The sequence below is a fragment of the Rhinopithecus roxellana genome, chromosome 9 (assembly GCF_007565055.1).
Source record: "Rhinopithecus roxellana isolate Shanxi Qingling chromosome 9, ASM756505v1, whole genome shotgun sequence".
Classification (NCBI taxonomy): Eukaryota; Metazoa; Chordata; class Mammalia; order Primates; family Cercopithecidae; genus Rhinopithecus; species Rhinopithecus roxellana.
The window spans coordinates 63,451,936-63,467,620 of NC_044557.1; the positions used below are offsets into that span (position 1 = coordinate 63,451,936).

At 37.3% G+C, this 15,685-nt stretch overlaps 1 protein-coding gene across 9 annotated transcripts in view; it reads left to right on the forward strand.

The window, feature by feature from the left end:
• VPS13B (vacuolar protein sorting 13 homolog B) overlaps positions 1-15,685 on the forward strand; it is a 904,863-nt gene that overhangs the window by 556,716 nt on the left and 332,462 nt on the right. For all 9 annotated transcript variants that reach the window (XR_004059219.1, XM_010385612.2, XM_030937293.1 and 6 more), the window contains one exon: positions 15,071-15,274. Coding sequence is in view for 8 of the 9 variants with exons in the window: in XM_010385612.2 (XP_010383914.1) it covers positions 15,071-15,274 (204 nt within the window). In the remaining variant the exon portion in view is untranslated. The remainder of the gene's footprint in view (positions 1-15,070; positions 15,275-15,685) is intronic.

Genomic DNA, 15,685 nt, shown 5'->3' on the forward strand with positions numbered 1-15,685 from the left:
ATGACACAACAACATAAGGCTTTTTTATTGGAAGATGTTTACATTGTATTTTTAAGGCAGACATTGTTAACATTAGGCATTCTGGTCCTCACCATAGGGCAAGCTATAGTCCTTTACCTATGATTAGCTACTTAGTCAAGTATCATTCTGTTAGAATTCTTCTCTCTAATTATTCTGCAGGTGTTATTTGTGCTAGGAAAACTTGGTATACTAAATCAAAGTTCTCTTGAATAAAATATACTTTAATTTTTGGCATTGCAATCAGAATGTTTTTCACTCCTGCCAGTCTTATTTTTAAGTTATAAAGTTACTTGCTTAGGGAAAATAGCATTTTAAAAGTTGTAAAATTGTAAAATGATTTTCAATCTTTGAAAAAATAAAAGTAAATTATTTTTGAATCTTGTGTCTCTAACCATTTACCAAAAAATTTGAAAAAACTCTAGTGTGCCATGAGATGTGAAATATCTTTCAGAAGACATCTTGCACTAATAATGCTTAGTGAAAGTTAATGTACCCCATAAATGTATACAATTATGATTTTTCATTAAAAATAATAATTTTAAAAAGCTAGCATATGGTATTTGAAAACATTTTGAATATGTTTTGTTGAAAACATATTGAAAAACCAAACAAAAATGCTTTTAATATTTCATGATAATGGAAATTGGTTTTAAGTATGTATAGGACAAAACAGGAGTATATCTTACATATTAAAAAACAGATTAGTGACTCGAGTTGAGGGGAAAAAATCCTCCTATTTTTTGGAAAATAAAGTAAATCAGTGCATTACTACTGTATTTTCTTATAACGATAAAGAAAAATAAACGGGATTATGTAATAAGAAAGAAAAATTAAATTTTTATCTGCCAGAAAAACTATCCTATATTTGTTTTATTAGAGAAAAATTAAACTTGTAAATTTTATACATATTAGCTAATTCTTCAAAATATAATATTTTATTAACTAAAACCAATAAGCCAAATGGTCTACTTTTATAATTTGTAATAGAAATTTTCATTTGTACTTGGAAAACTATCTATAGAGGAAATACATTGATGTTTCCTGGTTTTGATAGCTCAGGAGACTAAGACTGTTGAAGAAACTGTGTTTTAAAGATGCAAGAATATTTTTATTTGGCCTAAATTTTCCACAATAAACTTTTTCTTGGCTTAGAAATTAAGAGGTTTATTGCATACTAACCAGCATACTGTTAAGACATTGTTAAGTTGATGAAACAGATCAGGTTAGAAAATGTGAATAGAATTCATTGAGTTTGATTTATTAAATTGAGTATCACTGGTGTACTCTGCTCAGCTGATGTTTCTTTTTAGAATCCTAGTATGTGCTTTATCTAGCTAAGTCTGTCTTATTCTCACTTTCCAGTCATTTTACTTCTATTTGACATTTTATACAGAGTCTGAGGAAAGGTTTCAAAGTAGGGTTTTTTTTTTTCTGACACTTTTTGAAGTTTTTATGATGTGATGACTTCTGTGCCAGGCTTTCTATATATTATCTCACTTAATTTTCATAATTAAGACAGAAACCCAGCTTTTTCTCTCCTCTTGGCTATGGTGCTACTACAGAATTCATGCAAGCTATTTGGTAGGGGAGAAAATGCCAGTTTACAAGGCAAGCCCATCTTGTGGGCTGCACCTCTTCCTCAAACACTGGGCCTCATACAAGTCTATGATACTTGGTACAAAAGGGCCTGTCCGTGGCTGGAAACCTCCATGCCATATGCCATTGCTTTCCCCCCTGCCTCTCTCCAGGCGCACTGTTCAGAGCCTTTTCAGGGTTTCTAGATGTGCTACTGCCTCATACCTTTCACCCCTTAAAGCTGCTATTTCCTCTGCTGGAGATTCTTTCTTGTATGAAATTAGATAACTGGGCTTTTTTGAAATTGTTTCTACATTGCCTTCCTCTTTCTTGGGCCTCCCAAGTCTGGGTCAGGTGTCCCTTCTATGTGCTTCCAATTTTATTTTATACATAACCTTTTGGAGTATTAAGTGTTGTATAATTGCCTCTAAATCCCCTATTAGACTGTAAGTGTTATGAGGGCAAGGACCATCCAGGGACCTACTATTCTTAGGGCCTATCACAATACCTAACATACAGTGCCCAGTAAATATCTGTTGAACAAATAATGCAAGTCAGGTCACTGGAGGAAGGGCTGTTTTTGTAGGAGAATATAGTTTTGACAGTCCTGACTAAGGCTATGAGTAGGGAAGAACCTGGTTGCTTTCTGCCACTTATTACTTTACTAGCAGTTTTATTTTGTCACAATATGGTTTGTTTGTTTGTTTGTTTGTTTATCTATTTATTTTGAGACGGAGTCTCTCTCTGTGACCCAGGCTGGAGTGCAGTGGCCGGATCTCAGCTCACTGCAAGCTCCGCCTGCTGGGTTTACGCCATTCTCCTGCCTCAGCCTCCCGAGTAGCTGGGACTACAGGCGCCCGCCACCTCGCCCGGCTAGTTTTTTGTATTTTTTTTTAGTAGAGACGGGGTTTCACCATGTTAGCCAGGATGATCTCGATCTCCTGACCTCGTGATCCGCCCGTCTCGGCCTCCCAAAGTGCTGGGATTACAGGCTTGAACCACCGCGACCGGCCCACAATATGGTTTTAAAATAGAGTCATTTTCATGTAGAAAAAGAGCTGTAGAAGAAGTAATGTTGTATTTTATAGAAGAAATTAGAGGACACTATATTAATAGAAATATCTTCTAGGGACAGTGACGACTAGGAAAGTTGTTTTGTTTTTTTTTTTTTTCCATAGTAAGTCATAAAATCTTTGTCTCTATAAATCTTTCTGTTCATTTGACTATCTGTTTAATCTTCACAACATCCTAGTTATGTTTCCTTTTTTCTTGCAAATATAGTTTTATTTTGCCTTCTATCTTTATCTTTTTTCCCCTTTAATGCTAGAAATTTGTCTATTTTTGGCTTTGTTGATCTTCTCTCTTTTTTATTATGCTCTATATCCTTCCCTCTTTCTTTTAGTTTATTCTACTTTTTATGTTCCGCTTATTGAGCCTTTATTATTTGTAAAACTAGTATTTTAGACAATAAATTTTCCTGTAAGTGCCATTTGAACGGCATCCTACAATGTTTAATGCATAACATTTGCTTTTAAGTATTAACTTTTATTATGATTTTTTGGACCAGTGGATGACTAATTTAGAAGTGTGTTTTAAAATTTCTAAACATAGGCAATTTTGTGAATTCTCTTCTTTAATAAAATATCTAACTGAATTGTATTGTGCTCAGAGGATACAGTCTATATGATACTAATTTACTGAAATGTACTGAGGCGCTAGCTTAATGGCCTAGCAAGTGGTTGGATTTTATAAATGTTCCTGTGTGCTTGAGAAAAATATGTATTCTCCAGTTGTCAGATACTGTGTTCTGTAAATGTTCACCTCATCACACATACTATGTTTTTCAATTTTTCTGTATTTTTTTTCTTATCTGCTTAGAGGGTTAAAGTATTCCACCATCGATGACAGATTTGTCAGTTTCTCCTTGTAGAGCTATCAGTTTTTCTTTCATATGTTTTGAGGCTCTTTTTACAAATAAATTTAGAATTGTCTTAACCTCCAAATGTACTGAATCTTCTGTCTTCAGGCAGCAACTCTGTTTTTAAATAGAGTTAAAGTGTTTCTTGTATAATATAATGTAAATATAATTACTTAAGTTTTTTGCCGAATGTTTGCCTAGTATATATTTTTCCATTTGTTGACTCTTTCAGTGCCCTGAAGTTTTAGGTGTGTCTCATAAAAAACAGAATATTAACTGTGATTTATTAAATGCCATCTGACAGTTTTTATCTTTCAATGGGAGAGTTTACCTTATCTATATTTATGCTGATTATTATGTTGGGATTTTTATTTGTATCTTCTTCTTATGTGCTTTCTACTTGCCCAACTTTGGTTTTTCATTTCTGACATTCTAATTTTTATTTATTTGGAAGTTATGTGTTCCATATCTGTTATTTTAGTGGCTACTCTAGCAATGTTAACATGTGTACTTAACAAAAGTCTGAAGTTAATATCTTTTTCTTCTTCAACAATATAAGAAAGTTAGAACATTTTATGTCAAATTATCTGGTCCCGTTATTTATATACTATTATTTTCCTGTGTCTTATTTTTGGCCTGTTTTCTCATCACAATTTAGACATCATTATTATTAATTTAAACATAATATTTGTTTAGACTGACTCATATATTTACCAATGTCTTCCTAGTGATTATTTCTTGGGATACTTCGGGCTGCCTGGATTTAGGACTTGACATTTTTCAATAATTGTAGAATAATTCTCAGATATTATCTCTTCAAATATTGCCTCCTCCTTGTTCTGTGTATTACCTCCCTCAAGCTTTAACTAAGCATTTTTTAGACTTTCTCTCTCTATTCTCCATGAATCTTAACCTTCTTTCATTTATAGTATTTTCTTGTCTCTTTGGATTACATTCTGGGTTTCATTGGATCTTTCTTTTAATTCACTATCACTCAAGCTGGGCCTGCTTGAGTTTGTTTGTTTGTTTTTTTCTCATTTGTAGTTCTACATGGTTCTTATTAAAGTCTTGTTCCCTGCTCATATTTTGAAGATGCTTTTTTGCTTTTTAAATAATTATTTTATATTTTATATTTGCTAGTCTGTTCATTGCTTCTGCTGTTGTGTGAATTGTGAATTTTGTCTGTGAGTGTCTCATTTCACTTGGAACCTGATCTGTGGAAGAGCTTTGAGTTGAAATTGATTACATCCCAAGAGATTGTGCTTTTACTTTTGCCTTTGCCTGTCATCTGGCAACACCGTCTACCTGGAGCAAGACTCTCCAGACTCAATTTTTTGTTCATCACATATTTGAGACCCAAACTTCCAAGTGCTGGCTCATGATTGCAAAATCTTGGAGCATTGTTTTTTGGTTTGGGTTTTGTGTTTGTTTGTTTGTTTTCCTCTTTACCCATTAGTAAGGTAAAGACAGGTAAGTTGATAAATTGCCTTGTCTGTTTCTACATGAGCATGAGGAGGACTGTTGCTTTAAAAATATATTTTGAAATATAGATTCATAAAGAATTACAAAAAATATTTGGAGAAGTCCTGGGTGCACTTTACCCAGTTTCTCTCAATAGAAACGTCTTGTATAACTATAGTACAATATCAAGACCAGGAAGTTGACATCAGTACAATCAATACACAGTTGTATTCAGATTCTGCCAGTTTTACATGCACTTATTTGTGTTAATGTATATAGTGCTCTATGTAATTTTTTCACGTATAGATTCATGTAACCACCATCACAATCAAGATACAGAACTGTCCTATCACCACAGAGCTCCCTAGAAGTGCTCTTTCTAATTCACCCTTTCACTGCTGGTGACCCGTGGTAATCTCAGCTTTATGTGAATTGTCTTCTATTAAACAGATTGATCATTTGCGTGAGCCCTCAGCTTCCTCTCCTCCTGTGCAGTTAACAGAGCAGAAAATCAGTGTCTGCAGGATTTAGCAGAAAACTGTAGAGTAAAAGTCAGCTTTGGCAGGTGCTTATTTATCATGGTTCCTGGTTTCACATTATTTGGAAGACTTTCCAGTTTCTGTTATTCTGTTATTGGTGTTGGCTCCAGGATGTGTCTGAAAAAAAACTTTAAATTTTTTTTTAAAGCAATTTGGTTATTAGAGCTAGGAGTTTCATTCAGAGTTTCTAATATGCCATATTCAGAAATAGGTGATAGTAGGAATGTTAAGGAACATTTATCTGTATCATTTTCTTGGCAGTTCATTCATAGAGAAGTGGATTTGGTTTTATCTTGATACTTGTGCATTTGTGATTAGTTGGTGATTTAAATATGCTGTTCATTCAAAATCATATAAGATAATATACTTCCATAATAGTCATAAAACTTATAAGGTACTTTATGAATAGTTTTTCAATTACACATATATTTTATTTATCTTTATAATAGTCCTCATACCAAAATAACTAAAGCACAGGGAAGTTAAATAATTTCTGCAAGCTCATGATCATTGGAATGTCTGAGGCTAAAACTCACATAAATCAACTGCTTATCCTACTTTCCCCAGCTGAGATTTGAAAGGTTTTGCAATTAACTTTTAAGTTGGATTTATATCCTCAAATATTATAAATTACTCTGAATTTTTTCAAATCAAATATGTCACATATATGTCAATATATCAAATATATAATTTAATTTTAAAAGCAAGCAATAAGAAAAAATACAGAAGTACTAATCCTGATCCCTAAAAGTTTTAAATTTGAAAATTACCATTTTTGGAAGTAGCTGGCTATCACTCAAAATAGAAAGTATTTTTGCACAGGGAAGAAGAACCTGTGGGAAATCATGTTTTTTCAACAAATGATGGCAGGAGAAATATAGCTTAATTTAAGTCCCCCCCCCCAAAAAAATGGGAAATTTCAAGCCTGAATTCAATGAAAAACTTGGATGAAACTCGGTGTTTTTGTAATTGTAATCTTGTAATTATACAGTTTTTCCATGTGTCAAGGGAAATAGGAAAATGGTTGTTTACATTGGGATTAGGTTGATTTGTCTTTTAATTCAGCACTAATTTTGTTTTCATTTTTTTTCCTTCAAAAGTATTCTTAAAGTATTTTAGTTCACCTTAAAAATATGTTTAGGGAGTTTATTTAAAATGTAGAGAGCATTGGCTGTTTTAAAATAAGTAAAAGTAATGTTTATATGGGGAGTAATAATCTAGGGAAATAGGTTAGGCCATTAACTGCCTCAGGTATTTGCTGGCGATCAGAATTTATGTGGCCCTGATTCAAAAGTTTAGTGTTTTAAAGACTATGTGCTCTTATTGCTATGTACAGATACGTTCTCCACCTGAGATTTGTAAAGATTTATGTCAGTTCACATCAGTGAATTGAAACAGCATTTACCTATTGCTAGATAGTATAGATAGTTCCTGACTTCAAGAAATGTGTGGCATATTTGGGAAGACTGATAAGTCAATGTGGTATTATTGTATTTACAAGTATAGAGAGACCCTAAGAACACAGATTTGGGAAGGAGGGAGTTTGGAGGAAGGGTGATCAGGAAAGGCTTCATAAAAAAAGTGATAGCTGAGCTGGGCCTTTTAAGAATTAACAGAATTACACCAATATTTAAATGAAACTAGAACATTCTTCTACAGAGAGACTCTCAAAATGCTTCTCCTTTCAACCCCCACTGTCATTCATTCCTTTTCTCTTTAAGGCAAATTGAAAGGATTAATGGCCCACTTATGAGCCCTGTTTCTAATGCAGTTCTTGAGTTTGTGTAAAATTTTAGGTCACCTTCCCTGCAATTTTTCTAAGTTAAAAAGGAGAAAAAACAGATCCAGCTCCTACCTTAGGAATCATGAGAATTATCCTCAGTTTCTCTGGCTCCTGCTATGGCTTCTTGATCAGTGGCTATTTGTTCACCTTTCCCCTGTTCATAACTCCCTGTGACGTCTCACTACCTGAGCTGCTTGCTTATTCCACTCATGTCTGCTCCTTGCTTCTCTCTTCACTTGAATTAATTAATGTCAGCCCTCACCTTGCCTAGCCCAGTCTTGAGCAGCTGGTCCAGACACCTGCTCTCTTGAGTCTGAGTAGTCATTCACTGTCCATTATCATTTAACCAGCCTCTGGGAGTGCTTATTCTGACCCCCACACCTTCTTAGTCAACCAAAGCATAAACCGAATCAGATTTCGCCCTTTTCTGTACTTTCCACACTAGGACCCAACACTCCCCCCATCACCTCCGAATAATAAGTTTCATTAGCGTTCAACTGATGTAATTAACTTAATTGTATTTTTTCTAATGTCTGTAATTTAAACTTTTAAAAATATTTCTACTAGTAAGGCTATTTTTATTCTCTTTGTTATTTCAGCTTTTCTGCTGATAAAAACTTTTATGGGGACCAAATACTATTTTTCTTTTGATCATCTACTTTAAAACTTTTCTGAACCAACAAAACTTAACATAAGAAAAAGGTCAAAAACTATTAGAGCTGGGGGGGGCGGAGCAAGATGGCCGAATAGGAACAACTCCAGTCTCCAACTCCCAGCGCGAGCGACACAGAAGACCGGTGATTTCTGCATTTTCAACTGAGGTACTGGGGTCATCTCACTAGGGAGTGCCGGACAATCGGTGCTGGTCAGCTGCTGCAGCCTGACCAGCGAGAGCTGAAGCAGGGCGAGGCATCGCCTCACCTGGAAGCGCAAGGGGGAAGGGGATCCGTTTTCCTAGCCAGGGGAACTGAGACACACAACACCTGGAAAATCGGGTAACTCCCACCCCAATACTGCGCTGTAAGCATACAGGCATTCCAGGAGAATATATCCCACACCTGGCCGGGAGGGTCCCACGCCCACGAAGCCTCCCTCACTGCTAACACAGCAGTCTGCCGCGATCTATCCGCAAGGCAGCAGCGAGGCTGGGGGAGGGGCGCCCGCCATTGCTGAGGCTTAAGTAGGTAAACAAAGCCGCTGGGAAGCTCGAACTGGGTGGAGCTCACAGCAGCTCAAGGAAGCCTGCCTGTCTCTGTAGTCTCCACCTCTGGGGACAGCGCACAGCTGAAGACCAACAGGGGAAGTAGCGGGAGCCGGTGCAGACGCGAACGACTCTGTCTGACAGCTTTGGGGAGAGCCGCGGATCTCCCAACGCGGAGGTTGAGATCTGAGAACGGACAGACTGCCTGCTCAGGTGTGTCCCTGACCCCTGAGTAGCCTAGCTGGGAGAAATCCCCCACTAGGGGCAGTCTGACACCCCACACCTCACAGGGTGGAGTACACCCCTGAGAGGACACTTCCAAAGGAAGAATCAGACAGGTACACTCGCTGTTCAGCAATATTCTATCTTCGGCAACCTCTGCTGCTGATACCCAGGCAAACAGGGTCTGGAGTGGACCTCAAGCAATCTCCAACAGACCAACAGACAGTCCTTCTGACTGTCAGAAGGAAAACTATCAAACAGGAAGGACACCTATACCAAAACCCCATCAGTTCGTCACCACCATCAAAGACCAGAGACAGATAAAACCACAAAGATGGGGAAGAAGCAGGGCAGAAAAGCTGGAAATTCAAAAAATAAGAGCGCATCTCCCCCTGCAAAGGAGCGCAGCCCATCACCAGCAACGGATCAAAGCTGGTCAGAGAATGACTTGGACGAGAGGAGAGAAGAAGGCTTCAGTCCATCAAACTTATCAGAGCTAAAGGAGGAATTGCGTACCCAGCGCAAAGAAACTAAAAATCTTGAAAAAAGAGTGGAAGAATTGGCAGCTAGACTCATTAATGCAGAGAAGATCATAAACGAAATGACAGAGATGAAAACCATGACACGAGAAATACGTGACAAATGCACAAGCTTCAGTAACCGACTCGATCAACTGGAAGAAAGAGTATCAGCGATTGAAGATCAAATGAATGAAATGAAGCGAGAAGAGAAACCAAAAGAAAAAAGAAGAAAAAGAAATGAGCAAAACCTGCAAGAAGTATGGGATTACGTAAAAAGACCAAATCTACGTCTGATTGGGGTGCCTGAAAGTGAGGGGGAAAATGGAACCAAGTTGGAAAACACTCTTCAGGATATCATCCAGGAGAACTTCCCCAACCTAGTAGGGCAGGCCAACATTCAAATTCAGGAAATACAGAGAACGCCACAAAGATACTCCTCCAGAAGAGCAACTCCAAGACACATAATTGCCAGATTCACCAAAGTTGAAATGAAGGAAAAAATCTTAAGGGCAGCCAGAGAGAAAGGTCGGGTCACCCACAAAGGGAAGCCCATCAGACTAACAGCAGATCTCTCGGCAGAAACTCTACAAGCCAGAAGAGAGTGGGGGCCAATATTCAACGTTCTTAAAGAAAAGAATTTTAAACCCAGAATTTCATATCCAGCCAAACTAAGTTTCATAAGTGAAGGAGAAATAAAATCCTTTACAGATAAGCAAATGCTTAGAGATTTTGTCACCACCAGGCCTGCCTTACAAGAGACCCTGAAGGAAGCCCTAAACATGGAAAGGAACAACCGGTACCAGCCATCGCAAAAACTTGGCAAAATGTAAAGACCATCGAGGCTAGGAAGAAACTGCATCAACTAACGAGCAAAATAACCAGTTAATATCATAATGGCAGGATCAAGTTCACACATAACAATATTAACCTTAAATGTTAATGGACTAAATGCTCCAATTAAAAGACACAGACTGGCAAACTGGATAAAGAGTCAAGACCCATCAGTCTGCTGTATTCAGGAGACCCATCTCACATGCAGAGACATACATAGGCTCAAAATAAAGGGATGGAGGAAGATCTACCAAGCAAATGGAGAACAAAAAAAAGCAGGGGTTGCAATCCTAGTCTCTGATAAAACAGACTTTAAACCATCAAAGATCAAAAGAGACAAAGAAGGCCATTACATAATGGTAAAGGGATCAATTCAACAGGAAGAGCTAACTCTCCTAAATATATATGCACCCAATACAGGAGCACCCAGATTCATAAAGCAAGTCCTTAGAGACTTACAAAGAGACTTAGACTCCCATACAATAATAATGGGAGACTTCAACACTCCGCTGTCAACATTAGACAGATCAACGAGACAGAAAGTTAACAAGGATATCCAGGAATTGAACTCATCTCTGCACCAAGCGGACCTAATAGACATCTATAGAACTCTCCACCCCAAATCAACAGAATATACATTCTTCTCAGCACCACATCGCACTTATTCCAAAATTGACCACATAATTGGAAGTAAAGTACTCCTCAGTAAATGTAAAAGAACAGAAATTATAACAAACTGTCTCTCAGACCACAGTGCAATCAAACTAGAACTCAGGACTAAGAAACTCAATCAAAACCGCTCAACTACATGGAAACTGAACAACCTGCTCCTGAATGACTACTGGGTACATAACGAAATGAAAGCGGAAATAAAGATGTTCTTTGAAACCAATGAGAACAAAGATACAACATACCAGAATCTCTGGGACACATTTAAAGCAGTGTGTAGAGGGAAATTTATAGCACTAAATGCCCACAAGAGAAAGCAGGAAAGATCTAAAATTGACACTCTAACATCACAATTAAAAGAACTAGAGAGGCAAGAGCAATCACATTCAAAAGCTAGCAGAAGGCAAGAAATAACTAAGATCAGAGCAGAACTGAAGGAGATAGAGACACAAAAAACCCTCCAAAAAATCAATGAATCCAGGAGTTGGTTTTTTGAAAAGATCAACAAAATTGACAGACCGCTAGCAAGGCTAATAAAGAAGAAAAGAGAGAGGAATCAAATAGATGCAATAAAAAATGATAAAGGGGATATCACCACTGACCCCACAGAAATACAAACTACCATCAGAGAATACTATAAACGCCTCTACGCAAATCAACTAGAAAATCTAGAAGAAATGGATAATTTCCTGGACACTTACACTCTCCCAAGGCTAAACCAGGAAGAAGTTGAATCCCTGAATAGACCAATAGCAGGCTCTGAAATTGAGGCAACAATTAATAGCCTACCCACCAAAAAAAGTCCAGGACCAGATGGATTCACAGCTGAATTCTACCAGAGGTACAAGGAGGAGCTGGTACCATTCCTTCTGAAACTATTCCAATCAATAGAAAAAGAGGGAATCCTCCCTAACTCATTTTATGAGGCCAACATCATCCTCATACCAAAGCCTGGCAGAGACACAACAAAAAAAGAGAATTTTAGACCAATATCCCTGATGAACATTGATGCAAAAATCCTCAATAAAATACTGGCAAACCGGATTCAGCAGCACATCAAAAAGCTTATCCACCATGATCAAGTGGGCTTCATCCCTGGGATGCAAGGCTGGTTCAACATTCGCAAATCAATAAACGTAATCCAGCATATAAACAGAACCAAAGACAAGAACCACATGATTGTCTCAATAGATGCAGAAAAGGCTTTTGACAAAATTCAACAGCCCTTCATGCTAAAAACGCTCAATAAATTCGGTATTGATGGAACGTACCTCAAAATAATAAGAGCTATTTATGACAAACCCACAGCTAATATCATACTGAATGGGCAAAAACTGGAAAAATTCCCTTTGAAAACTGGCACAAGACAGGGATGCCCTCTCTCACCACTCCTATTCAACATAGTGTTGGAAGTTCTGGCTAGGGCAATCAGGCAAGAGAAAGAAATCAAGGGTATCCAGTTAGGAAAAGAAGAAGTCAAATTGTCCCTGTTTGCAGATGACATGATTGTATATTTAGAAAACCCCATCGTCTCAGCCCAAAATCTCCTTAAGCTGATAAGCAACTTCAGCAAAGTCTCAGGATACAAAATTAATGTGCAAAAATCACAAGCATTCTTATACACCAGCAACAGACAAGCAGAGAGCCAAATCAGGAATGAACTTCCATTCACAATTGCCTCAAAGAGAATAAAATACCTAGGAATCCAGCTTACAAGGGATGTAAAGGACCTCTTCAAGGAGAACTACAAACCACTGCTCAGTGAAATCAAAGAGGACACAAACAAATGGAAGAACATACCATGCTCATGGATAGGAAGAATCAATATCGTGAAAATGGCCATACTCCCCAAGGTTATTTATAGATTCAATGCCATCCCCATCAAGCTACCAATGACTTTCTTCACAGAATTGGAAAAAACTGCTTTAAAGTTCATATGGAACCAAAAAAGAGCCCGCATTGCCAAGACAATCCTAAGTCAAAAGGACAAAGCTGGAGGCGTCACGCTACCTGACTTCAAACTATACTACAAGGCTACAGTAACCAAAACAGCATGGTACTGGTACCAAAACAGAGATATAGACCAATGGAACAGAACAGAGTCCTCAGAAATAATACCGCACATCTACAGCCATCTGATCTTTGACAAACCTGAGAGAAACAAGAAATGGGGAAAGGATTCCCTATTTAATAAATGGTGCTGGGAAAATTGGCTAGCCATAAGTAGAAAGCTGAAACTGGATCCTTTCCTTACCCCTTATACGAAGATTAATTCAAGATGGATTAGAGACTTAAATGTTAGACCTAATACCATCAAAACCCTAGAAGAAAATCTAGGTAGTACCATTCAGGACATAGGCATGGGCAAGGACTTCATGTCTAAAACACCAAAAGCAACGGCAGCAAAAGCCAAAATTGACAAATGGGATCTCATTAAACTAAAGAGCTTTTGCACAGCAAAAGAAACTACCATCAGAGTGAACAGGCAACCTACAGAATGGGAGAAAATTTTTGCAACCTACTCATCTGACAAAGGGCTAATATCCAGAATCTACAAAGAACTCAAACAAATATACGAGAAAAAAACAAACAACCCCATCAAAAAGTGGGGAAAGGATATGAACAGACATTTCTCAAAAGAAGATATTCATACAGCCAACAGACACATGAAAAAATGCTCATCATCACTGGCCATCAGAGAAATGCAAATCAAAACCACAATGAGATACCATCTCACACCAGTTAGAATGGCAATCATTAAGAAGTCAGGAAACAACAGGTGTTGGAGAGGATGTGGAGAAATAGGAACACTTTTACACTGTTGGTGGGATTGTAAACTAGTTCAACCATTATGGAAAACAGTATGGCAATTCCTCAAGGATCTAGAACTAGATGTACCATATGACCCAGCCATCCCACTACTGGGTATATACCCAAAGGATTATAAATTAGTCTACTATAAAGACACATGCACACGTATGTTTATTGCGGCACTATTCACAATAGCAAAGACTTGGAATCAACCCAAATGTCCATCTGTGACAGACTGGATTAAGAAAATGTGGCACATATACACCATGGAATACTATGCAGCCATAAAAAAGGATGAGTTTGCGTCCTTTGTAGGGACATGGATGCAGCTGGAAACCATCATTCTTAGCAAACTATCACAAGAAGAGAAAACCAAACACCGCATGTTCTCACTCATAGGTGGGAACTGAACAATGAGATCACTTGGACTCGGGAAGGGGAACATCACACACTGGGGTCTATCATGGGGAGGGGGGAGGAGGGAGGGATTGCATTGGGGAGTTATACATGATATAAATGATGAATTGATGGGTGCTGACGAGTTGATGGGTGCAGCACACCAACATGGCATAAGTATACATATGTAACAAACCTGCACGTTATGCACATGTACCCTAGAACTTAAAGTATAATAAAAAAAAAAAAAAAAAAAAAAAAAAAAAAAAAAAAAAAAGAAAAAGGTCCCAAATTCAGGCACACTTAAGTTTTCTCTGGCTCTCAAACTTTGTGCTTCCCACCCTACCTTACTGCCTTCCTATTTTACTCTAAAACCTTCATGAAAATCTTTATCTATTTACTTCCTTTGATTTAGCTTTACAGATTATTTTATTCATTTACTTAGCAGTGGACCCAGTAGGATCAACGTTGTATGTTCCAACTCTATATGGGGCAGTAAACCTCACTGTTATTCTACATCAGAAACCTTGTCATTTCTCAACAACTACATTTGGGTTATATAAAGAATGAAGAGCAAGGGTTGAGGGGGTGAAATAGATTAAGAAGGCCCCATTACCTTTCCTAACAAGAAATCAAAGTTCAGAGGAAGTAGATGATTAGCAAGGGAAAGGGTTTTGAGTAAAAAAACAAAAAAACAAACAAAAAACCCCTGTATTTGTGTTGTAGTTTTGTCCCATACTAGTTTTGTAACTTTAGCTGTCTTTCAAACTCTCTGAATTATTTTTTCATTGGTAAAAATGGACATAAAATAGAACCTCAGAGCATCTCAGGGATTGAAATCACGTATGTGAAAGTACTTAGAAAAAGAGTAACATGCCAGGAATAACGTAAGAAGTCATTGTAGTGTAGATTACTCTAAGTGATAAGTTTTGGATATGTTTTCAAGTCATAATATGAGCTAACTTTCTGAAACCTTTTTCATAGATGTGCCCCAGTTTATTCATCAGTAATCCACAGTGAAAAAAATGGTATTGACAATATGTTAGTGAACAAAATAAACATGGAATGGTTATTTTATCTGTTTTCTTGTTTTTGTTTTTGTTTTTTTCACTGCCTTTACAGGAGAGCCTTGAACTTAGGAATTCTTCGAGATCCTGGATCAGAAATCGAAGACAGACAATACCAAATAGACCTGCAGTCTATCAATATAGGTACTGCACAGTGGGATCAACTAAAACCAGAGAAGGAAAGTGTCTCAGGAGGGGTGCTAAAAGAGACTGAAAGGAATTCTCAAAATCCAGCCCTCGAGTGGAATATGGCCAGCAGGTAGGAAATGACTGAGAAATTTTCTACTCTTTCTAATACTTCATTGCCAGAACAGTTGGTGATATAATCTTTAGCATGTCCAACCAACCTAAGTATTTTGGTATTGCTTCTGCTTTTCATTACAAACATAAAAAATATTTTGTAATTGTAGCTGATGATTTTGCATGGAAACCTGCTGGTCCTACCAGTGTCACACTGAAATTATTACAAATTTAGGATTATGTTAGCATTAAAAAAAGCTTACTATTTGTTGAAAGAATCTACTTCAGGCTAAAGGATACACATGTTCTCTTAAAATGTGTTGTATTTGGGGTCAATTGTTTGGTTGAAGTTTAGCCTCTCCTTTTTGCTTATAATAACAAGAAAAAATTAATGAATACTCTGCAAAGTTATGTTTAAGTTAGAGTGTGG